General features: G+C 54.2%; 1 protein-coding gene across 7 annotated transcripts; it reads left to right on the top strand.

The window, feature by feature from the left end:
• The first annotated feature begins 184 nt into the window (after positions 1-184).
• Positions 185-27,254, top strand: ppp1r13ba (protein phosphatase 1, regulatory subunit 13Ba). Of its 7 annotated transcripts, none has more exons than XM_023825527.2 (18): positions 185-899; positions 10,911-11,058; positions 12,490-12,609; positions 13,806-13,864; positions 18,967-19,068; positions 20,657-20,831; positions 20,933-21,114; positions 21,209-21,373; positions 21,514-21,706; positions 21,990-22,085; positions 23,221-23,345; positions 23,500-23,941; positions 24,231-24,973; positions 25,056-25,193; positions 25,295-25,428; positions 25,513-25,679; positions 25,770-25,969; positions 26,111-27,254. In XM_023825527.2, exons 1-18 carry the CDS (start codon positions 891-893, stop codon positions 26,150-26,152), a joined length of 3,240 nt encoding a protein of 1,079 aa, XP_023681295.2. In that variant the 5' UTR covers positions 185-890; the 3' UTR covers positions 26,153-27,254. The 7 variants fall into 7 exon arrangements, with proteins under 7 accessions (XP_023681295.2, XP_023681293.2, XP_023681292.2 ...); XM_023825525.2 differs by lacking the exon at positions 185-899 and adding an exon at positions 7,126-7,392; XM_023825524.2 differs by lacking the exon at positions 185-899 and adding an exon at positions 10,112-10,394 and having other exon boundaries at positions 21,209-21,349.
• The last annotated feature ends 160 nt before the right edge of the window (positions 27,255-27,414 follow it).

Here is a 27,414-nt window from a genome sequence, read left to right as displayed (position 1 = left end):
GACCAGTTAAAATACCCACACCCCGTGTCTCTCCCCAGGATGCTTTTTGGACGGATGGAAAATGCCTGCAATTACAGCGGTTAATTAAGCACGTGTGTTTTATTTATGCCATAGGCTTTAGAGTTAACCTGGTGTAGGTGTGTACCGCCAGCATCTACATTCCATTCATTCCTCATGTAGCCGTGTGACCGACGAGCCGAAAGAACTTGAAATGGTCACGAAGTGTATTTTGCAAATGTGTGAAATAAATACTTAAGCAGCTTTTTCCACCATGACCACTGCAGTCTGAATTTCCATAGGACCCCTTTATCTCCATCTATCACTATCTACAGAACCCGATGTAAATGACTAGTTGCGGTGTTAGTGAGTGGTGCTCAGCCGCCGGCGTCCCTGGCTGCCGGCCTGGCACCTTCCTCACAGCCGCCGGACGTCCCGTCTTATCAACTTTCCACGCTTCGCCCGCCGGGCGGCGTTTTCCAGGGCGCATATCGGCCCGGATCCCCGGCTCGCAGGATTAGCGCCACGGCTAACCTTAGCAGGACACTGGGGAGATACGCCGACCTAAAGCGCGGGTTTATCTCGTTGATCGTAGGACCCTAAATACTCAGTTCCCGTTTCTTCTCCGACTTCTAGCGCGAGTGGACACGACCCTTCCTCCGGTCTGACTCCTCCGGCGCCACCGTCCATCGTTTTGGACGCATCCGGCTCGGCCCGGCCAAGCAGCGGTGTTTCCTGCGCGGGCGGCCGCGGCAGAGCCGCTTCCCGCCCTCGTCTCGCTGTGTACGTGCCGCTGGCCGCACGGTCCTGGTGTGTGGATAGTTGGGGGAGGGTCCGGGAGCAGCCCGTCATTCCCCCACTGCGGGACGGCAGGATCCGAGCGGACTGGAGCCATGATGCCGGTGTGTGCTATGTTTTATTATCCATTTTGGCAATTTAAATCACTTTAATCGGTGTTTGGAGGTGTGAATATGTTTGGTAACCGACAGCTAGTTAGTTGGATAGTTAATGGCTGCGGTGCGGAGCTCCGGGACGGTCTGCGGGGAGCTGGGACCCAGGACCCGCAGTAACCAAGTTATCAACTAGCGGTTATCGTTAGTTAAATACAAATCCGACAATCTGTGCCTGTGCCCTCCGGTGTCAGAATAAAACCGATAGTTCGGCGAAGTTTAACTGTCAACGGGGGTGACGTTAGAGTATTAGAGTATCCCGGTGGTTAGTAAAGGTGTTACCGAGTTAACTAGTACTAGTTAAGCCATTAGCGCGAGCGGAGTTAGTGAAGTCCGCATTTAGCGCAGCAGGACGCTGAGATTTTGGACGGTACTTTTTCTCGATCGAGTGGGAAATTCGCAGGGTATTTTAATAAATCACTAATTACAGCGGGGTGAATTTCACACACAACCCAGTTAGACAGTAAGGCGCTGGGCGCTGCATTTTCGTCACCTTCGCCCAAAATTTCAGTTTTTGTTAATTTACCGTGGTAATAAGTTACATGAGGCAGCCGCGCTTAGTGATAACCCGGGAACTTGGATGCGAGTGCGGACTGACGGGGAAACCGGTGCGGCTGCACTGAGCCCTAAAGCCCGGCTTCCCCTGCCGCCCTTCCCGCTCCGCTCCACCGGGGCGGGGGGCTCTTGCTGTCGGTACGACGCTGTTACTCTGACATTCCAAAAGTATTTAAGACGCCGTCAACCATAGAAGTCTGTTTTTTCCTTCATTTAACATGTTTGTTAGTGAGTAATGGGGATTTTTGTGTGGTGTGGGGTTGTCAGTTTGGTATAAATGCGATTTTTTCAATTAAAGGTGGCTCGACGATTAGTCATTAACAGATAAAATGATTAATGACCGTTATTATTGTTGCCTGTATAATTTTTGTTTTATCATTCAAGAAGTCATGAAGTATATGTCATCAAAATGTGTCAAGCAGCGTGGAAGGTATGGAGTTGCTGGGAAGGAGTGTGGGGTTGCTGATTGGGGGGGGGCATGAGTGGGGTTGGATCTGAGTGTAATAAGGCTTGTTTAGGGCTGAAATGGCTGAATGCAGTCATTGATTAGATTCCAGCCTGTTTCTAATCTGTCGATCAGCATGCTGCAGCCCTAATAGCCAACATTGGGGACGGACTGAACACAAGGGCAGTGACTACATCCCAGTTACCTTTCTCCTCCGCAAGGATTGCCAGCGGGTGGCTCGGTGTTTAAAGACATGTTTTTGATGTCCTCCCCGAACAGGGACCGTCTGCCTGTCTACTGTAGGGAACAATGAATGGAAATTCCTGAGTGATGTAAATCCTGCCTTGGTAGATGAGTCTAATAATGACCGTGCTACACCTAGGTCACGTGGCAGGATTCTGCGCTGCTCTTGTACAGAAGTTGATTAGATTAACCATTGTTTTTCCATTGAAGTTAAGCTGTGATGCTAAATCTGGTACCTTGTGTACGTCAACCTGACTGGAAAGCAGAGCTCTTCATCAGACTTGGATGCAGTGACACCCCACTTGCTAGGCTTAATGAGTAACACTGTTGGTAGGCATTTTCGATTATGAGTTCAGGAGAGTTTAGGCTTCTGAGACCATTTTTGTCCGTAGAGCCTTTAACTTGTAGTAGTATGTAATTATAACCCCCTTTCCAAAATGTAAATAAAAACAATGCAACGATTTGCAAATCATATGAGCGCCTATTTAATTGAAAATAGAACCAAGATGACATATCGGTTGTTGGAACTGAGAAATTTTGTTTTATGACATGTATGGTCAATTTGAATTTGATTCTGGCAACACGTTTCAAAAAAGTTGGGACAGGAAAGAATGGGACAACATTTCACTCTCTAAACTCCAGCACCTGGTTTCCTCAGTTCCCAAATGTTTACAGTGTTGTTATAAGAGAAGGCCATGCATCATAGTGGTAAACAAGCCCCTGTCCCTACATTTTTGAAACATATTGCTGGCTTCAATTTCAAATTGAGGGTATATTTGTCATAAAGCAACAAAATCTGTTTCAACGTGTGATATGTTATCCTTGTTACAGTCTGTTAGATATGGGTTTATATCGTTTACAAATCATTGTGTTCTGTTTTTATTTACTTTTTGCACTGTGTCCCAATTTTTTTTTTTTGGAAACGGGGTTGTGACATGAATTATTCTTGACTTTATGTAAATAAAAAAATCCTTCTAGCCTAATTCAAATGTAAGACATACCTGTTTTAATCTTAGTTAACAAAGCCTGCGTCCTCCCCGTCCTTCACCTCCAGGACAAATTTCAGTACTCGGGTCATACAGGTTGTACTTGCTTAACGAGCCTTAAATCTGCTATGAGTTATGAGTTAAGCCTGTTTGTGATTTTCATTGAACGTAAGACAGTGTTATGATGCGGTTTGAATAGTACTCCTGTGAGTACTATGCTTAGTTATGTAGTGCTCTTTATTCTGCAGCTTTCTGATTGGTTCCTCCCTTAGCTGGGTGTGGCCCTGGGTTGGGTGTGGGAGGATTCGAGCCTGCTGGGCTCGAAGGCACATCACGCTATGGTATGTTTCCCAGACAGCCTTGCGTGTAGCTTGTGAGCTCACTGTGCTCTCGGCCCCTTCTTAGGTCAGCGGACTCCACCCTGTTCTGTGTTTTTGCTCAGTGCTGTGGGGGTGGGATCTGCAAGGGGGGTATATGCGCTGTGAGGGCCAGCAGTTCCAGCTCCTTTTGGATATGGACATGTGACGACTTGGATGTCCTGCGACTGGGATTGTGGACGTGTAGGACCCATAGGTGGCTGGGCAGTTGCCTGTAGTCCTAAATGCGGTTCTCCTAAAACTAAGGTCAGCAGGATGTTATGTTTGTACACAGCCCCCACTGATGTTTAGACCGAAAGGCATACATTTTTTAGAGGGTATTTTACAAGAAGCTTGCTGTATTGAGTGGCCTTTCCATGAGCTGCCTGCTCATCTCTGCCGCAGGGAGGGGGACGTGGGCGTCCTAGAATAGAGCCGACCCGACGGGAGATGGAGAGCTTCTGTCTCAGAGGGCTGCTTAAGTAGGCTGCCGGCACAGCCAGGATGCCGCTGCCTCCATCTTGTTTCACCCTGCATGGGGGGAGGAGACGGGTATGTCCTCCTGTTCCCACTGAATCACTGATGCCCTGCCGCCTGTTTTGGGATCGAGTCAGTGGAACGGTTTTCCGCTTAGGTCATGTTCAGCAGCGAGTATTCGACACTGACCGCAACCGCAGCGCATTAGGCTGTGAGCTCCTCTGCCTTGGGGGTGGGGGCAAGAGAATTTGGCCTGGCGCTGTGCTCTTCCAGCTTACCTTCAGTCTCTTGTCCCTCATGAAGCTTCTAACAGCATATCGCTCAACAAGTTCAGCATTAGACTAACAATGCAAAGGTCATGGGGTCAAATCCCAGGGGGCACACACACACACACACATTGTAACCCTTCCCACTACTGTAAGTCATTTTGGATAAAGGCATCAGAAAAATAAATTAAAAACATGGTTGTGATGTGGCGTTACGTCCCGTAAGAGGATGTACTGCGTCTTCCTTTGGGGTTCAGAGACGAGGACTTCCTGTCGTGTCCCATATCACAGTGAAATCCTGGGGAGGGTCATGTGACCGGCCAGTCGGCCAATGGGAGTATAGCTGAGCTGGCTGTCATCAGATGGCCGCAGCCAATAATGAGTGGTTGCAGAGAGAAGATAAACACGTGTGGGGCAGCAGAGCTTTGAGTGGGCGGGGTGAGTGAGGCACTCCGGTCAGGGACGTGGCCCTGGATACGAGCGCTCGTTTCCACCGAGCCGCCTCACCTTATCTGACAGATAAGATGGAGACAATGGAGAGGATTACCGGGAAAAGAGCCCTGATAGCATGTCAGGGGACCAGGGCTGGGGGGTGGATCTAGGATTGGGGAGGTGTGATTGGTCCTGACTGGGCTGGGGGTGGGTTTGTGGGTGGGGTCTTCTCCCCTCTGGGGCACCACATCTGAGAAGCTAAACCCCAGCATCGCTTGTCCAGAGCCCCATCGTCTCACCTCCCTGGGTCTGTGCGTGTCGGATCTGAGGGGCGTGTGAATGTTCATGGGCTGCCTTTTAGCATCTCCCGGGAGACTCCTTATATATCCATCAGCAATATTATTTAATGTACGTTCTTTGTGCTGAATTAATGTCAAGGATTAGAGGAGATCTGTGAGTGAATGCTTCTTCTTCTTTCCCCCTAGTGGGCTGCCCCCCCGCCAGGTGTGTTTGGTATGAGGGGCGGGATGTTTGTGTGTGTGTGTCTGGAAGGTTGTGCTGTTTGCGCTTTCTTCCTTCCCAGCATGCCGAGGGACATGCTTCTGTGTGTCCTGCCGTTGCCCTGGATACCGTGTTGACCACCAGCGGTCAGGAGGCCCAAGCAGTGAATCAGTCCCCCAGAGCATCATGGGAGCCGACGCTGTTTTCCAGCTCAGTTTGGATTTTCTGGCTGCCCTTGGATTCTGTTTTGGCGATTTATGGGATGGTGGACAGACCCCCCCCCCCCCCACACACACACACACACGCACATACTTTCGGAAAGGCTTCTACTTCCTCATGTCCTTGATCTGTTTTTTTCTTCTCAGTCCTGCTTCTTTGGCACGTCCCTCCCCCTAGGTGTCGTCCTTTGGGGCACATTCTCGTGGTGGGGGTTCTCTGTGGAGTTCAGTGTGACATGCAGCCCCCTGACAGGGTACCCCTGCCCCCTAGCCTGTGTGTATTGCTGCCAGGCCTGGACTCTCTGGGGGTAGTGGAAGGTGAGGTCCACTTCTCTGGCGTTTTGATCGCTGATTGTCAGCCTTAGGGGGACAGGAATCACTAAGCATGTATCTTTGTCTTTAAATTGGCCTGTTTGTATGACATTGAGTGCAAAATGTTGTTCTACCATCAACGCAGATATCAGTTCTTTATGTTTGTGTGATTAGCAGGGATTTGTATCGCCTGATGTGGATCTTCCTTCCTCTCTCTTACCATCCCCAAAGTGGCGCTCTAACGTTAGAACATCGAGGGACTGGGTTTGGTCCGGGCTCATATTTGAAGCGCAATGCTGCGTCGACCCCACAGGGCGGCTAATTCAGAAGCTCGAAGCTCACGAGTCTCCTAACCTACATATCCGTCCATCAGATGTCAAAGTCGGCATTATCTCTGAAGAAGTAATTAGGGCTCCGTGCAGCCTGGATGTCTATTTATAAACGAAACCCATCAGCATTAAGGTAATATGCCTGGATCTTTGCGGGGACAGGATGCTAATGGAAAGTCCTCCTCAGTGACCCGCTGCTTCACCGGGCTTCTGCAGGGCTCGTGGCTGATGAGTTGGGTTAGCTGCCCTGGCTGCGATTACTATGCGAGTCCTATCCTCAGGCAAGGGGTGGCTAGCTGGCTATAGGAAATACCCCCCTCTCCGAATCCCCCTCATCCTGTCATGTGACCTGTCACCCAGCCTACACTGGTATTTAGGAAGTCTTTGTAATGGTTTCCTCAGGATCCATTGGAGTCCTCTGAGGCGAGCGCTGATTAACACCGCTGGTGTCAGCTTCCTAGTTTCTGCTCTGACGTGCACATCAGGGGCTATTCGATATCATGACGGTTATTTGGGCCTGGCCCTCGCTTGCGTGTGGATCTCAAACCTTATTTCATCAAGACGCTCCACGGGGATCTGTGGCTGTGTTTGTTTACAGGCGAGTCCCTGGTAAGTGGTTCCCGGTGATGTGCGTTCCTGGTAAGTGGTTCCCGGTGACGGATACGTGACACTGAGATCACATTCATCTTTGCCGGGTCCCTAAACCACCCAGGAACGACGGTGTTGAGGGTGGAGTCAATCTGGATGGAGTTACTGAGGTCGAGACTATGAAAGTGGTATGAATTACATGTGCTTGGTGATAGCGGCTGTTTCGAAGGGGGAGGAGCTATTCAGGTGGGAGGGGTTATGTAGGACAGTGTGGACAGCAGTGCCGCTCTGTACATTTTGGCCTCTTCACAATACCCCTGAGGATTCAGTGGGGGGGGGGAAAGCTCCTGGGGAGGATGCCTATGTGCATGGCACCCCGCCGAGGGAGGGGGACCTTGCCGCAGTCGTAGATCGTAGAGGATGTGGACACTTAAGACAGCCTGAAGCGGTATGGGTGGGGGGGGCTCCTATCTGGCACTGTCACGCTGGGGCCTGCCTTCCCTCACCGCGTGCCTTATCTGTCTCCCTGGTTCCGGAGGGGCTGAGTGTGACAGTCCCTCCCTTCGTGCTCATGCTCAGAGACTCAGGGGCTGCCAGCTCCCTGCCGTTCGCCGCTCCACTCCACTCCCCGCGGCTCCATGAGGAGGTTCTTCACTTTGGTGCTCCACAGCCTGGTCAGCCTCTCCAAGAGCAGGACCCGGCCGCGTAGGAGAAGCGCCCCGCGCAGGGGCTGCAAGGTGAAGCCGGGGTCGCACCGTCTTTCTCTGTGTGTCTGTTGGTCTGTCTGTGTGCGTGTGTTTCTATCCTTTTCTCCCAAGAAGTTGTTCTCATCCGCTCTTGAATTAAGGCTCCGCCACCTGTGGGAGGTAGTCAGGTATACTGGACTTCCAGGTATGTGTCTGTGCTGTGATGTGATGGCCGGCTTGGGATCGAGAATCACCAAGATTGCCGGCCATGTGCAGCTGGGCTGACCTCTTCTGTCAGCAGTTTGGACCTTCTGGTTCTGGGGATAGTACTCTGTAGGTGAGTGTGGCAGTGGTCTCGGTGGTCCTGGATTCTGATAGTGCCTGAAGGTCCTCCTCGTGGCTGTGGAGGTCAGTGTGCTGACTCGTGTCTCCGGGATGTCTTCAGTGGCTTCTAAGTGGCTCGCTCAGGTTTATGCTTAAGCTGACTGTCATGCTTTGCACGGTGCTGTGGCTCTCGCATTGGTAAGGGACCCTTTTCTCATGGTGTGCAGGTTCTTGTCCTCTTGGTGAGCCAGCCTGCTCTCTGCTTGTAAGTGTTTGCTGTGGTCGGCGCTCTTTGCTCTGCAGCTGTAGCACGTCCCCCCCCATGCCCCAACCCCCCCGAGTTCCTTTGGCTTCACCGTGACCTGCGTTTGATTCAGGTGCCACTCTGTACTGTGTTATGGTGAATCGTGTGTCAAATGTTTGATCTCTGAGATCCATTAACACCATTGAGGTGCAAATGAATGGGGAATGCCATCTATCTTGTAACCGCTTCTTCTGGGCTGGGTCACAGGGGGCTGTTCCAGGCAGGATCGGGCACTAAGCAGGGGTACACCCTGGATGGGCTGCCAGTTTAAAACACGGGTAATTGGGGTTTCGTTTCAGTTTCCATGGAAATCCGTAAGCTGCCATGAGGGATGTCTGTAAACAATCCATGCTAATTGATTGGTTCCCCCATCACAGAGTCCACGCCTCTTCCTCGTGATTGGTCAGTTAGACTGTGCCGCATGGTTAGAGGGTGCTGAGCTGGCGTGCGTGTGTGTATGTGTGGGCATGGTGATGTACTGCTGACAGATGTGCGCCTCTGTGGATTTCCTGGGTGATGTAGGCTATGTTTGTGTAGACTTGACAAGCAGCGGGATCTTAACTGAGGAATTTGGGCTTTCTGGGGATTATCCCTCCCCATAGAACAGGAAACCTCCCCCGTCTGCCTTGTGCTCCGTCTGTGAGTGTTTTCGCTCAAACCCCCTGCTTTCAATACCTATCCTCTAATCAGATTGCCTCTGCACCAGTCAGCAATTCCACCACACAGGTGTCCCACCTACGCCATCTGAGACTCTACATGGGCCTTAGCTTCTTTGAATTCGTCCTTGGTGTACTTTCGTCGTCCTGGGTGTAGGGGGCGTTGCTGAGCTTCTTTTTTGTGCTGCCCAAATGCCTGATTCCCCAGTTGGATCCCCGCACACTTGGGATCCACCTTTTTCTGTCGTTTTTATTGGTTTCTGCTGTGGCTAGTCCTCCTGGGCTCAGGCAGAATGAGTGAAAACAGGATGATGGGTGGAGCAGAGGCTGGATCTGATACAGTGGGTCATGTGTAGGACATCTTCACTTGAATGGCCAGTCTAATAACACCCGGTTCAAAACGAATGCAGTGCTTAGTTCTCTGAAAGGCTCCTCGGACACCGTGGTCTTGGTCAGCAAGTTGATGTGGGACACAGAGATATTTGTGTGGTGAGGGCATGTCACAGACTCCGAGGGAAGGTCATGTCACAGCTGGAAGTTGAGTGCTGAGAGATGTGTGAATTACTGTTACTGACCCAGGGCTTCTGTTACACTTCTGTCAGCCATGTTATGGAGGTGTCTTGCTCTACGAGGTGCCATAGACTGCTCCTGTGAATCCCCACTGGTGTGTCTCTGTCTGGACCATGTCATCGTAACAGAACACCCTCCTGCCAGAGTCCCTTGACTCACTTCCTTGTTCGAGTTTGCTGCTTCTGCCGGGTGTTTCTGATTGGCTGGCCATGCGCACATTCAGTCGTGGGTTGCTGTCTTAGCACCTTGGTGGCTGAACTACCCTGGACAGGAGGGTCGACAGGAAGCCCACTAGAGCCTCACCGCATGGCAGTGGACATGCTTACCTGCGATCCTTCTGGAAGTTGACAAATGGCCTTTGTCCTCCTAGTAGAAAGTATGGCCCATAGTATGTGGACACCAGCTTGTTCAACCTTCTCAGTCTGAAACCAAGGGGATTCATATGAAGTTGGTCCACTCTCTGTCGCTCTGACAGCGTCTACACTTCTCGGAAAGCTTTCCTTTACATGATGCAACATTGCTGCTGGGATTTGCTGCCATTCAGGTTGGGTGTCGGTATTGATGTTGGGTTATCAGGTCCTGCTCTGTGAGCTTGTTGCTGACCACCACACTGCCAGACTTGCTCCCAGACATTTTGACCTTCATAGTCACTTTACACTGATCAGGGAGGAAGTCTGGTGAGTTGACTTATTGGAAAGATGGTGAATGACGTTGAAAATCACTAACCTCTTTTTGTACCCATTACTAATGTTTGTTACTGGAGATTACGTGACTGTGTATCAGCAATGGGCATGTATTATGATTAGTCAAGTCCCCTAATAGCGATGTCCCCATGCTTTTGGTCATGTGATATGTGACATAGTTGTCAGAACCTCCTTCTGTGCGTGGCTGTAGTGAGTGTTCTGTTGTGATGTGTTCCGCAGCCTCGTTCTCTGAAAGAACACATCTGTCTGGAGTTTTGTCTGTCTGAGTCCAGTCTTTCTGGTTGTGCTCCTATTCTGTTTACGCGTCTACCGAGTGTGATGGCGGGCACAATGCGTCAGATGTCTGACTCCTCCATGGAGATAATGACTCGCAGAGACTGGAAAACCGTCAGCCCTCATATCCAAGGTGGGCTGGTGGGCCTGGGGTTTCCCAGCCGTGGACTGGTATATGCAGGGGCTCCTCCCATCCTGTCAGGACATGCGGCGGTAATGAGGGTAAGCAGACGGTGCTCCGGGGGGAACGCCTCTCTGGTATTTCACTGGCTCCCGTTGTGCGAGTTCAGAAAAACATGTCATCTGATTATTTAAAGCCGGTTCCATAATGAAATGCTCGGCGTGCTTTCAGGGCAGATGTAAGCTCTCGGCGTTATCGTCTCGAGTCCATGTCGTTACGGATCTCTCTCTCACCCACTTGGGACGTTCCGGATCTCTCTCTCGCCCACTCGGGACGTCCCGTCAGTGTGTTCAGCTGTCCTCCTTGTCGGCTTCGAGGAGAGCAGGCACGGAACGGCCACCTGTAGCAACATGCCCTCGCACTAGATCACAGGATTTGGGGGGAGGGGAGAGTTTGGGTTGGTCCCAGCCTCCTGCCGACCTCCCCCTCCCATCGTCAGCTGCTTCTCCTGCATACTGCGGTTGCCGTGGTGATGCGGCCGGCGGGGATGTGCCGTGTGGTGGGTGGGGTGTTTCTCTCCATGTGTGACTTGGTCGTTCTCTCTATCCCCTTCCCAGATGATCCTGACCGTGTACCTGAGCAACAATGAGCAGGTCCTGACGGAGGTGCCCGTTACCCCGGAGACGACGTGCCGAGATGTGGTGGAGTTCTGCAAGGAGCCCGGCGAGTCTGGCTGCCACTTGGCTGAAGTGTGGCGGGGCAGCGGTAAGATCCCCCACCCTGGTCTGCCGTGTCACCTCCGCCTCCACGGCTATGGGATGTCCCGCAGCTGTTTGCGCAACTTCTGTAATAATACTGAACAGCTGTATAAGCTCCTGGTGTTTGAATAAGGATGGCGCCCCCCGCTGGGCATGGGCCGCTTAAACGACCGGCCAAAACCGCAAACTGGAGCACATTTCCTCTGGTGTCCTTTTGAAGCTCCTCTGTTAGCTGTCGTCCAGAGACGGAGCAAAGAGCCGTTTGAAGTTCAGGGCTGGTGTGGGCCTCTGCTGGCCTCCCCTCAGATCATCAGAGGGGTGAAGCCCTCCGGTGTCTCAGCATGAGAAGTTACAATCCATCCATCCTGGCAGCCTGTGTCTCGGTCTCTCCCCCTCGCTGTAAATCTCCCTCCATCGGGGCACAGTGAGCGTTCAGGCTGGCCGTGTGGGTCTGCTGTGAGACGGCTGATATTCCTCACGCTCAGTAAGCCCCCTCCCTTTCCTGAGCAAACAGCATGCCCCCCCCCCACGAGTAAGAGCCTCACTGTGACAACGGGTCCTTTGTTTTGCCTATGGGGGGAAAGTCAGTGGGGTGGGGGCTCGTTGTTTCAGGCCGGTGAAAGACCTCCTTCCATGAACATCCACCCTGGTGAGTGGCTGTGAGACAGGGTGGACAGGGGTGAGGCGGGAGTCGGGGGGGCTGGTAATTTAACTGAGGACATCCTGTCCTTGGCTCGATGCCCCCTCTGTTCACTAAAAGGCCGCTTTGTTGTTGGCCTCCTGTTACCAGCGCTCCGTCACTAACTGAGAACGGTCTGACTTTGACCTCTGACCGCTGACTTTGTCCTTCCCTCTAAGACACAGAGATTTCAAATCATGCCAGTTGATGCTGTAATAGATGGTGGCTTTATGGTTTCCAGAAGGTACTAGTCCGACCGTCAGGGGTGCGTGGCAAGTGGCCCGTCCTCGGTGGGGGGGGAAGATTCGGGGGGGGCGTGTCCTCACCTCAACAGGACGGCTGTTTTTTGTTCAGTAGGGCTTGATGAGACGAACGAGGGGTTGACCTGCTTTGTCTCTGGGTGTGTGTCTGCAAAGTGTCAGAGAGCAGAAGCCTTATTCTTCACCCTATGGCAAGCTGTTGCATTGTGGGTAGTAAGCTGTACTGCACCCGTGAGTGTTCCGTCCCTGTGTATGTGTACCAGTGAAGTGTGCTGGGCTCTTTCTTTGTGCGCCTCATGCCAATCTGTGGTGCATCCCGCTGGCCTGATGCCCCCCCACCCCCCCGTGCCTTCTGCATTTGGTTCTGTTTCATCTCCCTGGCTGAGCTCCACCACCCAAACCATTAATGACGTACTGTTAATAAAACTGAGATGGGGGGGGTATGGTCTAGGGCTTGGTGCAATGCTGCTGCTAACTCTGCCCATCTTCCCTCTCCCAGAAAGATCCATCCCACTTGACTGCATGATGTATGAGCACCTGCAGAAGTGGGGGCCCCGCAAGCAGGAGGTGAAGTTCTTCCTGCGTCACGAGGAGACACCCGAGGAGAGCAGTGACCAAGGTGGGTGCCTGCAAGCCAGTACTCCAATTAGCTCGGAGCCAACTGGCAAATGTTCTGGAAATTTCCCTAACTCAATCAGCACGTTTTGCTGACTACCCCTCAGCCTTGGCTTTTCTTGTGTTGGTAATTGTGCAACTGTGCATGTTCATTGTAATGAACACTCCCTGGGCAATACAAATGACCCTCCCATAGAGGGCGCCAGTGAGTTTTCTCTCGCTGCCCAGACCAACGCTGTTTGCAGACTGCCCGCTGTGGTGGAGAGGGGGAGTTGGTACTGAGACCCGTTATTAATGGCTTAGTTGAGGAGATTACACAGATGACAGCCCAGGATTTGGGGAATTAAGGGTTGACCTGAAGATATTTATAGCTGAAATATAAAAAAAACACTGTCACCTGAACAATGGAGAGAATCCATGTGAGGCAGCATTGGGCCACGATTAACTGTGTGCTGGCCACAGATGTGACCGGCAGAGACACCGACGGTGGGTGCGGTGTGGGACATTCCTCTGGCAGACGAGGTGTCACCAAACCCCAAGGTCTGCGTGCTCCCCCCTCTCAAGCATCCACCCCTGGCCATTTACATAACCCCCCAGCTGTCTGTCTGCGTGCCCTGTCGGTTCGGTGGCAGGGAGCGTCTGGTGGTGACCAGACCCCATTCGAGGTTCAGTACTGAGGGGAATTAATGATGATATGGGGGATTAATGACCCCACTGCTCATGGGGTCAAAGCAGCCTTGGGGAATGGGGAAGCACTTGTACAAATAACTTGTAAAAATAAATAACAGATAAATGAGTTAATAATTAATCTTTATTATGTTTTTTTTAAAGATGAGTCAGCCCTTATCACAGGCTTTGATGTTTTGATGCTCTGTGTGTGTGTGTGTGTGTGTGTGTGTGTGTGTGTGTGTGTGTAGGTTATGTATACATTAAATTGTGGGGGGCAAATGTCCCAAAATTGTGGGGGGGGGGGTGCATTTTTTGGTCCCTACATGGGGAAACTCAAATTTTGTTTGGTTCCTTATGGTTAAGGGTATGGTTAGGGGTGGATAGGGGTTAAGGTTGTCATAGTTAGAATTAGAGTTATGTCCATAGAAATTAATGGAGAGTCCCCACAATGATAAGAATCTCTGAACCGTGTGTGTGTGTGTGTGTGTGTGTGAGAGAGAGAGTGACATCTCCTTCGCTCTTCTGCTTCAGGGGGGCAGCCAGCCCAGGAGCAAACCATCAGGAGGACTGGAAGCAGCCTTGAGAATGGGGTACGTACCAACACCGGTCTGGGCCACAGGGGGCGCTGCAGCATCGGGTTAATAAACCCCAGAAGTGGAGATGCTTGGCTCTTCTTTTTGAGGGCTACAGTGCACGTTTGGCCTGCTTCTACAAGATGGTGGGTGCTGCCCCCTTCCCCCAGAGCCTCACCCCCCCCACGGCGGAAGCAGCGTGCTGATGTCACCCACACGTCCCATGCGGCATCCAAGCACGCCCACCCACTTTGCTGTTAGCAGTCCCAGCGTGTGACGGAACTGACCTCTGGGACTGGTGCAGTCTGTCGGGGGGGTGTGGAAGCAGACGTGGGAGTGTGGGATGTGTGATGTTTGCAGTCTGTGCGTGCGTGCGTGCGTGTGCGCGCCCGGTTGGGCCTGATGTGTCACTCGCAGGCCTGCAGAGCCGTGTCAGGACCAGCAGGGCGTGTGGCTGTAGCGTGTAGGTAGGCCTGCGAGACACACCAGCCCCTCAGAAGGTCCGATTCTGTTTAGGGGACCTCCATTCGACCCCTGTGCCCCCTGATCTGACGGTGCAGTCCTAGTGCTTGTGATTAGTGACATCAGCATGTCCCAACGTGACCCTGGGATGAGGTCAGTGTGGCTCACTGCGAGGTGTTTGTTTTGAGATAAGCCCCCCCGGCCGGTGGCGGTTTGGGCACCCTGGTCACATGACACCGTGTTGCTGTGACGCCTCCCCCGGGCGAGGGCTACTGCGGCCAGAATAATTCTGAGGATTACACTGGTGTCATGACATAACCAGTTAAGAGTATCACTCCTGTTGTCCATTACTCCTGTCGCCTGACTGCTGCTTCCTCCTTGTCTGCGCGACCATCTCTCAGAAGCTGCAGCAGCTTGCGGCTCTGGGTTCGAGCCGTACAGGTCCAGGTAAGGCAGCCCTATGTTCCTGGTGCCTCCAGACGAAGTTGCTTTAGGGCCACAGGGTTGAATGCACTCGGACTAGTTCTGTGCTAGTGCTTGTAAACCTCAGTAAAAGTTTTTAAGTGTGATTTCTGTACTGGAACAAACTAAATCTCTTCTTTTATTATTTTTTTTACAGTTTTTGATTAGATGTTGGGGTAAAAGTGATAATTCACAGGTTAAACCATGGAGGCAGTCTGTCTGCGTTTCTGTCTGCGTTTCTGTCTGCGTTTCTGTCTGCGTTTCTGTCTGCGTTTCTGTCTGCGTTTCTGTCTGCGTTTCTGTCTGCGTTTCTGTCTGCGTTTCTGTCTGCGTTTCTGTCTCAGTCTAATCTGCAGTCACAGTCAGGGCACTGAGCCCAGGCTTCACTATGTCTCTGATGGGACGTTTCCTCTGTTCACCTTCTCATCCTGATTCTCTAAATCTTTCCTCTCTTTGCCTCTCTCCATCCTTCCCTCGCTCTCTCTCTCTCCCCTCCCAGCCCTCCACCCTGCATTGCTCCTCCTTTCCATCTGGAGGAGACGGACAGATTAACACGATTCCTTGGCCCAGAGTGTCCTGCGAGGTGGTGTGGGTGCAGAGCTCGAGTGAGACGTTCTGCTAAACACCACCCCCCCCCAAGAGTCTGAGTCCCCTAACTGCTGTGGCCCACATCAGCAGAGCTGGACTGCACTGTCTGTCCCCCAGGGCTCTGTTACAGAGCTGCTGTCAGGGGAGTATGGAGGGGGGGGCTACTGCGTGTGTGTGTGTGTGTGTGTGTGTGTGTGTGTGTGAGAGAGAGAGAGAGAGAGTGAGTGCGTGTGTGTGTGCGCGAGTGCGCACGCACCCCTTTCCTTGTTTTTCATGGCCAGTGGGCTGCTGGTCCTCCTGCCCCCACCCTGTGGTCTGGGGGGGGGGGGAGGATTAGACCTGTGTCAGCAGCTGCAGGTATGAGCTCTGGCTCGTCTCCGGGGTGAGGGCTGCTGTTTGTACATCTGTGTCTGCTTAACGAACAAGCTGATGGGGAGGGCTCCGCATGCTGTGTGACTAACCCCCACCCCCCTCCCCAGAATCCTGGGTGGGGTTCTGACAGAAAGGAGAGAATTACCCTTCAGGGGGAGTCTGCATATTTTGTGTGAGTTGCCTAAGGAACATTCATTGAGTTGTGTTACATAAAGCTGATTGATTGGGGTGGGGGTTGTTATTAATTTTTTTGTGAAAAGTTCAGTGTCATTCCTGACTATTTTCTCGCTCTGATGAACCTGCAATCGGAGTACTTTGGGATCGCCTGTTGATAGTTTTTGTCGGAGTACGGGGCGGGGGACGCATGGTAATATTACCGCGTTTGATACGGAGTTCTCCATCAATATTTATCTTGTATTTTAAAGAGAGCGCGAAGAATCAGCATAGTAAATAATTCCAGGGGCGGATGATGTTTCCTCAGGTGCTGAGACACGCTTAGCCAGCCCCCCCCCCCCGGTGATCCGGGTTTTTAAAAGACGAACGAAAAGTGGAATTTTAAAACAAAATAAGATTGACGGATGCCTGTCAAGTAGTCGAGTAAGTTTAATAAATTAAGTCTGTCTAAACTGAGGGTGGACCTTCGTCTCCCCAAAGTGCCCGAGCCGGACCGGGCAGAGCCGAAGCGGCTGGCTAGCGGGCGGGGTGGGTGGGGGGGGGGGAATCGGGGGGCGTGCCGCAACCGCGTATGGAGCCGGACCGACCCAGAAGTGCTTGCGCTACAAATTTTACACAAAACGCCGCTGGAGGAAAAAAGAAATCCCGAGGAGCCGTCGGAGCTGCAGCCCATTTTTGCGCCACGGAGACGCTACACTTTTAAACGGGAAGATCGAGCTGAACCGGTTCCGTGTTAAATAAAGCCGCGTATCGGACCGAGCTCGCCGGGATCAGAGCCCAGCTCTGGTATTTCGGGACGAGGCGGACGGCAGCATGGAGTGGCGTCGCACGGAGGCGGTGAGGGAGCTGACGGCGGAGGGCCAGTGCGGGACAGTTCGACTGCGATCCTGCACCATCACTTGGGAGCCTCGTCTGGTAAATGATCAATTTTTAGCGAGATAATATCCGCCCAGATCAGCGCTTAGCGTCCAGCTAAGTTTTAAAGACCCATGTTTCACTTTGCGATAGTTTCATAATAAACTGGCGTCTCCGAGTTTTAATGAAACGTTTTGCGGTAACTGGGCTGTTTCTGCTGAGTGAAGTTGCACCACTGTGGAGGTGCTGTTGTGATGGTTGCACCCAGCTGGTTACGTCTGTGTTCGGAGGTCTCATATTGCCTGATAGTGTTGGGGAGCTTCGTCTGTGGAATTAGGATGCTTAGTCTTTTAACTTTTTAAGGCTGTCCTGTCCTGCTGAGCAGATGGGAGCAGGGATGTCGGAAGGGCATGGATACCCTGGCAGATTCAAGGGGCCAAGCACTTCACAGGGGGCCTTGAATATGTAAAATTTGGGTGGAGGGGGGTATATTGTCAGGGTGCCAAGAATACCTGGATGGGAGTCATGGACCCTGTTGCAGGTGGGCTTCACAAGTTGTGGAAGTGGAGCTGGTCATTTGAGAACTCCCCTCCCCCTCTTGGTGGTTATCAAGGGGAGGGGGTCTTTGCCCTCATGCTCCTAAAGGCTTTGAGCTTCAGGAACAAACTTCTGTTTGTCATAGCAGTGTTCAGACTCCCACCACCCTGCTGCAGAGGCATGGATGGGCTGGACATCCCAAAAATGCTCTCGCTTTGGGGTCTGGGATAAGCTTTCATTTGCTGGTGAAGTGAAAGTGTTTGCAGACCCTCAGAACCCAGTTATCCAGGCTGGGGGCTTAGAACTGGGTTTTATTTCACAGGGACCCAGTGTATGTGAGATGTAAAGGGGACGGATTTACACATAGTGCTGAAGGAGGGTTGCTGATATGCAGTGTTACTGTAAGTAATGCCAAGGTGCGGTCACCATGGCGATTTCGAATTATGTGAAGTGACGGGATTTCATGTCGGTTGATTAACTCCTGCTGGTGCTGCTGGAGAAGGCTTTTGTTCCAGTTAGTAATGGGACATTGTTCTCCTCGCTCACTAACCCACATGGTGGGTTTGGGAAAATAGCGACATGGACATTAAAGCGAGTAACGAACGGTGCAGCCAGACGGCGGTGGGGTTAACGAGGGTAACTGTGAATACATGCATCCCCGGGCGGTGGGTGGCTGGCGCGCGGCGCTCGACGTGACCCAGGCCCGCGTGTGTGGGCAGCGCATGGATGGGTGCACCGACGCATCTGTGCTGGAAATGCCCTCCGCTGCTGCAGGGGGCTGCTTTGGGTATTTTGAGAAGCGGCAAGTTGCATAACCGTTCTTCCAGGGGGAGAGATGGGAGGGATCGATTTTTTTTTTTTTAGTAACCCCTTCATCACCGGCTGTGTTCGGTCCCCGTTTGTGTATGACTGTCGGCTGACAGGTGATGATGATGATGATGATGGTCTGAGCCCGGTCCTGGTCACGCACGGGTACCAGGCAGATGCATGCCCACTTGCCTAACCTCTGACCTACTGGGGCATGGCTAGCTGTCCCATTTTCGTCAGTACCAGACAAACGGTCTGGGTCCAGTGCCAGTGGTCAGGGCCCGTCTCCCTTCTGATTGGAATGGACCAAGCAGAACGTGCTTCAGCCAGGTGTCCGAGGTGTTGGCATTTGGAGGGGCTGGCATGTCCTGCCCTCTGCACTGGAGGTGTCTCAGTCCAGTGCCAGCTCTTAACTGCAGGGGAGGGACAGGGACAGTTCTTGTACAATGGAAGGATGCAGTGAATGCATCAGCTTCCCGTTCATCCTTTCAAGGGACTTCCTGTAATATGGTGGCTTTGCTGTGTCACGCCATGCTGGAGTCTCTCTCCTCTGCTTTCCCTTCATCCCTCCTCCTCCATCTCTCCTTTTATCTCCGTTGCTGCCCTCTCCCTTAATCCAGCGGATCATTATTCTTCACCCTGTCTCTGTAACAGAAGTGAGTCACCCCTGTTTCCTTGTTGCTCTCTTTTATTCGCCCGCATTCCCGGTAATGTTTTCGTTATTTGTTTCCGAGGCTCCCTGTACGGCCCGCCGCCATCATCTGTTTTGTGAGCACCCCGCTGATGAGAGCCCCGCCCACACGTGTTGAGATGTCTGCGGAGAGACAGGACTGACGGTTTCGGGTGTGTGTCTCCACCCATAGGTGGGGAACCCCCGTGTGGAGCTCACCCTGTCTGAGCTGCAGGAGATGGCCAGCCGTCAGCAGCAGCAAATCGAGGCCCAGCAGCAGATGCTGGTCGCTAAGGTAGGCCTGATGTCCCTGGGGCTGTGCCAACTCGTCCTGCTTTGGGGGGGTCCCGTCCCATCCCGTTCCAAATAAAATCCAAGTTTCATGTTTCAGGTGTGGTTCCACTTTTGTGGAGTGGAGCAGCTGGTTGTGTTGAGGGTGTGCTGTGGTCCAGAAACCAGAGGCGCCTCGTTTAGGGGTATATTTCAGTGCCAGATGGGGAAGGGCAGATGAACCTCTGACACACTCACTGGTGGTCAGTGCTGAACACACCCCTCATCTGTGCGAGATGATGCCCAAGAAGGAGATTGTGATAAATTAACTAGGCATGAAACTCTACACCAGCGGCTTGTTCCATTAGGGACCTTTCAACCAGACACACGACGTGGACTGTACTATTGTCTTTAGGAGTGGGGGGGCAACCATGTGCTTCCTGGTGCCTTTTAATGGATGGTGCTCTGTTCCAGTTGTTGATCTCTTTCATTGTTACTATGGATATGATCCATGGTGATGGGGGGGGGTAGTTTTGCACACAACAGCAGGAAGGGATAGTGGGAAACTGCAGCTGGACAGGAAGTGGGACGGGAGTTGGGGGCGGGACATTGGCAGCTATTTCCTGGATAGGAGTGCTTTGTTTTCCAGTGAGCCGGGTCTTTGGCCACAGAACACCTAAGGACCCCGGCCTGGAAAACCCGCAGACGCTGCTCCTGGCACAGTTTGATTTCTCTAGTGTCCATTTTAATCCCGCCGCCACCTTGTGGTCACTCCTGGCTCGACGTTCATTGGCCTGATGGCCTTTCTGTGGATATAATCACCCAAACTGTCCAGACAGGCTGCAGGTAAATACTATTTTCCACCGTTCAGACGGTGACCGCTTGTTTTTTTGCGTTCCCGTTCTCAATCCGAAAGAGCGGTTAGCCTCACTGCGGTGAGGGTGATGATACGCTGATGTTAACCATACTGATTAGGCCAGAAAACAAAATTGCTGGGTAGCCCAGTCACTGAGATGCCATTGTTACTGCTGCTATTTATAGAACTTGTAGGGGTCATCCCTGGGGGGGGGGGGCTTCTCTGCATGCTGAAGGCGGCTCTGGATCTCTGCGGCTGTATGACTGCATGGATCACAGCCCCTAACCCTTGACACGATCGTGGACGCAGCCCGATTCTGAGGCCCTCTCCAGGCATCATGCTCGGTTCGGTCCCATCGGATCAGAGCCTCGGCGTCGCTGTTTGGGTGGTTCCCTGACACGCCTTGTTTCTGAAAGTAGGTGTGAAAGCGCGGGATCAGGTGACAGCCGTAAGCGCCGGGAGGATCCTGGGTTCAGGGTCAAAGGCATGTCTTTGGAATGTGGGCTGGGCTTTGTGTGGATGGGCTGTTGGGACACCCTGGCCAGCAGTGCCGTCCGCGAAAGTGCCGTGAGCTGTGTGACACGGGGGGGCGGGGGGGTATGCTAGCGGGGAGTGTTTTCGTTGCATCAGCGCTTTCTGGTTCGAGTGCCTTAGCACCAAGTCGTGAGCCTCTACCTCCCGAAGGCGTCCCGGGTCCCTGTTTCCTGACTCTCACTGCAGTCTCTCTTCGCCCCCCCCCCCCCCCCCCTGCCCCCAGGAACAGCGGCTGCGTTACCTAAAGCAGCAGGAACGCCGGCAGCAGCAGGCCCAGGCAGAGAGCGAGAAGCTGCAGCGACTGAAGGATAGAGTGGACAACCAGGAGGCCAAGCTGAGGAAGATCCGCGCCATGAGGGGACAGGTGGACTACAGCAAGGCCGTCAACGGCACCCTGTGTACGTGCGGCCCCCGCGTGTGTGTGTGTGTGTGTGTGTGTGTGTGTGAGAGCCCCCCGTCACTGAGGTCTAATCCCAACGCCCCCCCGCTGCGCGCACAGCGGCGGAGATCGATCACATCAATGGTGTCTTCGCGGAGAAGCAGCAGCAGCTGAGGGCGGCCATGCTGAAGGTGGAGCAGCTGACGCAGCAGCTGGAGGAGCTCCGTCAGGGCAAGCTGGGTGGCATGCAGACGCCTGGCACGGCGGCGCTGGAGCTGCGACGCCTCTACCAGGAGCTGCAGGTGCATGGGCATGTCCTGGGAGGGGGGCCCTGGGTGGTTGTGCCCGACAGCGTGGGGCGTGGCCATGACACCGAGCCGCTGTGCTCCCGCTCAGATCCGAAACAAGCTGAACCAGGACCAGAACAGCAAGCTGCAGCAGCACAAGGAGCTGCTGAACAAGCGCAACCTGGAGGTGTCGCTGATGGACCGGCGCGTCAGCGAGCTGCGCGAGCGGCTCTACCGGAAAAAAGCTGAGGCACGTCAGAAAGAGAACATCCCTGTAAGGCTGGGCCGCGGCCCGGGAAGCCAGCACACACACACACACACACACACACACACACACACACACACACACACACGCACGCACAGCTCGCCGCGACGCCACACAGTCCCTCTCACACCCACCCCTCCCCCAAACAGCTGAACAGAGCCAACGGTCCCCCCTCCCCCCAGCTGGCCCCGGGGACCATGGGCCGCGTGGCTGCCGTGGGGCCCTACATCCAGGTGCCGGTGCCGGGCCGGCAAGACGGGGGCTACGTGGTGCCACCCGAACCGCTGAAGCCGCAGTCGCTGGGGGTGACGTCCGCCATCAGCCACGCCCGCTCTAAGTCAGGTGAGCACCCCCCACCAGTGTGTCAGTGGACTTCCGTACCACTATCAGACAGATAATTCCCGTGTTTGCCCTTCCACTAGAGGGAGCCAGTGTACTTGCCCTATCTGGCTCCCTATTCCGATTTTTAAATTTTTTCCTTTATTTCTTTACTTTCCCCATAATCTCTTATGATATCTGTTCTTCTCTTCCCCCCCTTTTTCCATCATCTGTCCCTTCCCCGGTGGTTGTCTGTAATGCTCGTTTGTCATTGTTGTATTCCTCTGGGGGGGGCGTTGTGGGGCAGAGACGGAGGGCCGCTCTGGGAGAAAGCCATGGAAGGTCTCTGATTTAGACACCATGGTGGACCCTCTGTCGGTGGCGTCGGCCGGCAACGTGTCCCGTGAGTCCGCAAGCGTTGCAGGAGAACACCCGGCCTTAAACAGTGTGGGCGAGGACCCCCCCCCGCTCCCCCATCAGCCATCAGCACAACGATATGCCAGCGTGTGGGGGCACACGCTGCTGCTGTTGCAACACAAACTTCACTTAAGGGGTGATGGTTGTGTAATGAAACGGGTTTAGACATCTGCTGTGTGCCTGGGGGGAGGCGGGGTCTATCTGTTTGGACCTGGCCGCACAAACCCACAGACGCTGCAATTAAAGACGTGTAGTGTTGACATGGCTGGCAGCAGTGGGGATGTTGCTGGCGGAGCGTGGGGGGGGGGGCATTCTGATCTGTGTGTGTGCGCCAGAGCCCCTGTAAGGTTCGCTGTTCTCTCGTGTGTGTCACCCTCACCTCGATGAAGTCTGGCTTCATCCGCTGTCCTCCTACATCCCAGCTCGTTAGCGTAGAGCGGCTCGTTTGGTCCATTTCGTCTGTAGACTTAGTGGGACTAACAACAGCTTCATCTGTCCCCGGAGGTCATCACTAACGTTTGCCGATTCATTATAATTAGCAACAGGGATATTTTTAGTTGCACAACTTAAAATCCATAAGATGTTCTGCTATGGGGGGGGGGTGATTGATTTAAAGGTCTGTGAGTTGTATGTCCCTAATGAGTGGGTGGGCGGGGGGGGGGGTGGTCGAGGCGGAATATCCCACTGCGTGTCTCCCTCCCTTGCCAACAAGGGCTCCTTCTGCAGAGGTTTCCAGAACAAACGTTCTGGTCAAGCGGAATGGGATGTACAGAGGGGCGACTGCAGAAAGTGCGGAGGGGGGGCGAGGGATGTACACAGACACACGCACAGACTCCAGTGATGGGGGCCAGAAGTCCGCAGGGCAGGAAATCGCAGAGTTGTGCCAGGGCAACGGGAAGAATGTTGCCATAGCAACAGAGGGACCGCAGCCATTTGGTTCTGGCCCGCTGCACTAGTTAATGGGTCATATGACAGGCGGCCCCCCTCCTGCCGTGTTAAATGGCATTTGGGGCCCTGTGGCGGCGGGAACACGCTCTGTTAGGCTTGGGGCTGCTAAGGCCACAGTCCAGTGCAAATGCAGGGGCTGTCGGTCACCTAAACCACACGCTCTCCTCCCCCAGCTAACGATGCCAACTGGCCCACACTCAGCAAAGGCACCTGGAAGGAGTCCAGCCTGGAGGCAGGGGTGAAGGCTGGCAGCCCTGTGCCCGTGGGCACCCCCACCATGGCTATGCCTACTGACAAGGTATGGACTCTGAAAGCTGGTACTGCCCATAAACACCCTGTCTCATAATAATGGTTAAATATGGCTACCTTTATGGTTATAGACCTATTAGAAGTCTGTCATGTCACCACTGCGCCCCCTTATGGTCACATGGTGAATGCATGTTCCCCTACAGGGTGTAGATTCAAGTAAGCTGTCCAAGTCACTGCCCCCCAGCTACGGTACCTACCCCAGTGCCGGGCTCATGTCGTCAGCGAATTCCACCAGCTCTCTGGAACGCCGCAAGGACCCGCCCCCACGACCTCTAGGTGCCAATCAGACGTGGCAGAGATCGACGACCTCAGCCCCCGGGTCCTCTTCCCAACAGATCCAGCAACGCATCTCTGTGCCCCCGAGCCCCACCCTCCAGCCCAGCTCGCCGCTGTTCCCCCCGGCGGAGCGGCCCGATGCCCCGTTAGCGGCGGCCGTGCGCCCATTCGTGCCTGACAAGGGTTCACGCCCCCAGTCCCCTCGAAAGGGCCCCCCCACCATGAACTCCAGCTCCATTTACCACATGTATCTACAGCCGGGGGCAGCCAAGAGCCACAGTCTGGGCGGCAAGCCGGCTGTCAAGGCGGGTACGGGACTTTCATTTCAGTATCTGCACTGGTAGACCGTATAATGCCGCCGTTTACTTGCTTAACTGTTAATAATTGCCTGTTTAAATACTGCCGCATGATGCTGGATATTTTTGTTAGCTTGATCTTGGCAAAGGAGGCCTTCGGCCATAGGTCAATATCACCCGCAATTCGCCAGTCATTTACGATTCTTTGCAAGTTCCAGACTACACCAGTCCTCAGGTTTCAGAATAACTGATTGCTTCTCCCCCCTACCCCCTAACCCCATCCCCCATCCTCCATCATGCAGTATACGGGAAACCAGTCCTGCCGCCCAGCTCCACGTCTCCCTCTCCGCTGCCCTTCCTGCAGGATGCAGCAGAACGTGAGGATGAGCCTGACAATGCCTCTGGCGAGGCCTTGCCCCCAGACTCAGCCCCCCCGCCGGGCTCGGCTCCGCCAAGTGTGGACACCTTGCCGCGGCCGCTGAGCCCCACCAAGCTGACACCGGTCGCACATTCGCCGTTGCGTTACCAGAATGATGAGCTGGAGGCCCTGCGACGCCGCCTGGCCAACGCCCCCCGCCCACTGAAGAAGCGCAGCTCCATCACAGAACCAGAGGGCCCCGGAGGGCCCAATATCCAGAAGCTGCTGTATCAGCGCTTCAACACACTGGCGGGAGGCATGGATGGCGGAGGTGGCATGCCCTTCTACCAGCCCGGCCTGCCCGACTATGTGGGCGGAGCTATCGGCGATGTGGACAACAGCAACACGGCTAACGCCAACGTGCCGGAGGCCCCTTCGGCGTCTGCCGCGGCCCTTCCAGAGCCTCCCTGTCCCGCGCCGGACGCCAACGACAACCAGCCACCCCCTCCACCCATCGGGGAGCCGCCGGCCTCGCCACCCCCTCAGGCTTCAGACACCTCCCAGGATGAGAGCAACAATAACCCCCCTGGGCCCTCAGACTCGGCCCCCAGCCCCATCCTGGAGGCCCCATCCCCCGAGGAGGCCGGGACCCCGCCTCGGGCGGCCACGCCCCCCTCGCAGCCGGCGGTGAGTATGCACCACTCTGGTGTCCATGGTGACCGTCTGTATGAGTGTGTCCCACGCCTGACCGCGCCATTCCCCCCCCCAGGTGAAGCGCACCAACCTGAAGAAGGCCGACTCGGAGCGTACAGGTCACGGCCTGCGGGTTAAGTTCCACCCACTGGCCCTGCTGCTGGACGCCTCGCTGGAGGGCGAGTTCGACCTGGTGCAGAGGATCATCTATGAGGTTGCCTGCCCCACCTTGGCTGCCCTGTCTTTTTTTCCTCCCCGTCTTTTGCTCCTCCTTCTTTTAACTCTCATTAATATGACCCCCCACGCCCCCACCAGGTTGAGGACCCCAGCAAGCCCAATGACGAGGGCATCACACCCCTGCACAACGCCGTGTGCGCCGGCCACCACCACATTGTCAAGTTCCTGCTGGACTTCGGCGTCAACGTCAACGCTGCCGACAGCGACGGCTGGTGAGGTTACGACCAGCGCTTCGTTCGCCGGTCGAGCGGCCTCGCCCCCTTCGCTGACTCTGTCCTTGCATGTCACATGACCAGGGCTCCGCTGCACTGCGCCGCGTCCTGCAACAGCGTACACCTGTGCAAGCTGCTGGTGGAATCGGGGGCCGCTCTCTTCTCCACCACCATCAGTGACGTGGAGACGGCGGCCGACAAGTGCGAGGAGATGGAGGAGGGCTACCTCCAGTGCTCCCAGTTCCTCTACGGTGAGTGCTGCTGGGAGAACTGGTGGGGGCGCGGTGCGGGTGGCCTTAATGGGGCCATCCCCATGTAAATCCCTGGCTTCTCTACCGCAGGTGTGCAGGAGAAGCTCGGCATCATGAATAAGGGGGTGGTGTATGCGCTGTGGGACTATGAGGCCCAGAACGACGATGAGCTCTCTTTCCGTGAGGGCGATGCCATCACCATCCTCCGAAGGCAGGACGACACAGAGACCGAGTGGTGGTGGGCCCGGCTCAACGACCAGGAGGGATATGTGCCCCGAAACCTGCTGGGGGTACGGATGGGGATTTGTGGGCATGTTGTTGCTTGGTTTTGTGGGTGTGGCTTATCATTTTGGGGTGTGGCTTGGTGTTTGTGGGTGTGGATTATGGTTTGGGGGTGTGTGAATCAGCTGAATGTGTACATGTCCCTGCAGTTGTATCCTAGAATCAAGCCCCGGCAGCGTTCCCTGGCTTGACTCCTCCCCCTCCCCGTCGAGTGGGCGGCGCCGATGCACACACGGACCTGAGGGAGGAACTGGGTTCCACTGCTGCCCTCTCTGCGTCGGTGTCACCTCCCTGCAGGATGGAGTGGGGAGAGAGTGAGGAGCACGTGTACCCTCTGAGGACCCTGGACCATGAACTGGATTTTACTTGCACGTGGGACTGATAGGGGTGGGGGGTGTCGTGTACCTGGCTGATCTCCTCTGGGCTGAACCAATGGTCCTTCTTCCTCCTCCTCTGAGTCACAGTGGGGCATGGATGTGGTTTGTGTGTCAGTGAAGGTTTCCTTTCCCCAAACAGTAGAAGGGGGGGGGGGGCAGAGAGTGGGTCTGAGCCGGAATGTTGCTATTTGTGTGGTAGTGTAGTGCAGAGCAGAGTGGGATGGGCAGGCAGGCAGAAATGTATTTGCAGAGAGAAGGACCTTGGGGCTGGTGTAGCCATGCAGGGACACTAGGATGTGCAGTAGTGTTAGCATCAAGGGCAGGCAGAGTAAGGGCTGTGTGCTACTGTTAGCATGGAGAAGTGGCCCAGTGCAGACAACTTGCGTTAGCACAGAGGACAAGCACAGTACAGCCTGGGCACTAACATTAGCGTGGAGCATAGGAACAGTGTACACAGTTAGCATTAGCATTGAGGACAAGCACAGTACAACCTGTGCGCTAGCATTAGCATGGAGGATGTGCAGTGTAGGTTGTTAGTGTGTGTGTGCTGGTTGGTGTGCTGTGGAGGAGGGAGGGGGAGGGACAATGGGTGGTTCTACCAGAGAGCAGCCTGGATTCCCCTGTCAGGCCCAAGTCTAGGGAGGGATGCAGTAACTGTTTAAGCTACAGCTTTGTGCGTGAGAACGGAAGCACTTCAGCAGACAGCTAAACGTAACGCTTTGGCGCTAACAGAGCAGCTTGGGGAGCGTCCCCCACAGCCTCGCACCCGGGCCCCTACACCCTTTGTTTTCTGTGCTGTGTAAGATGATCTCACTCTTTCTGTAAATACTGCAGAGGTCCGGTGTCTGCCACGGGCCAGCGCAATGCTTATGCAACACAGTATGTACATGAGCGCAATAAAAGCTGTTCCCTGGCACGAGCTGGAGTGGACTCTGTGTTCGTCCCTGTTGGGGGGAGGTGGGTGGGCGTGGTTTAACCTATGTAGAGACTGTTTGATGGGGGTGGGGCTGAAAGATAACTAATGTGGATGAGGTAATTGTTCGCCACCATTCAGGTAGGTAAAAATTTATGGAACC

The sequence above is a fragment of the Paramormyrops kingsleyae genome, chromosome 14 (assembly GCF_048594095.1).
Source record: "Paramormyrops kingsleyae isolate MSU_618 chromosome 14, PKINGS_0.4, whole genome shotgun sequence".
NCBI lineage: Eukaryota > Metazoa > Chordata > Actinopteri > Osteoglossiformes > Mormyridae > Paramormyrops > Paramormyrops kingsleyae.
This window is presented reverse-complemented; position numbering and strand designations above follow the sequence as displayed.

What these genes read in the sequence shown, in the direction of transcription:
- ppp1r13ba (XM_023825523.2), top strand. Translation starts at nt 10,218, where the DNA reads ATGGCGGGCACAATGCGTCAGATGTCTGACTCCTCCATGGAGATAATG. An exon ending in CGAGGAGAGCAGTGACCAAG is followed by an intron (nt 12,610 to 13,805) that starts GTGGGTGCCTGC and finishes CTTCTGCTTCAG; the next exon opens with GGGGGCAGCCAGCCCAGGAG. An exon ending in CGCCCCCCTCGCAGCCGGCG is followed by an intron (nt 24,974 to 25,055) that starts GTGAGTATGCAC and finishes TCCCCCCCCCAG; the next exon opens with GTGAAGCGCACCAACCTGAA.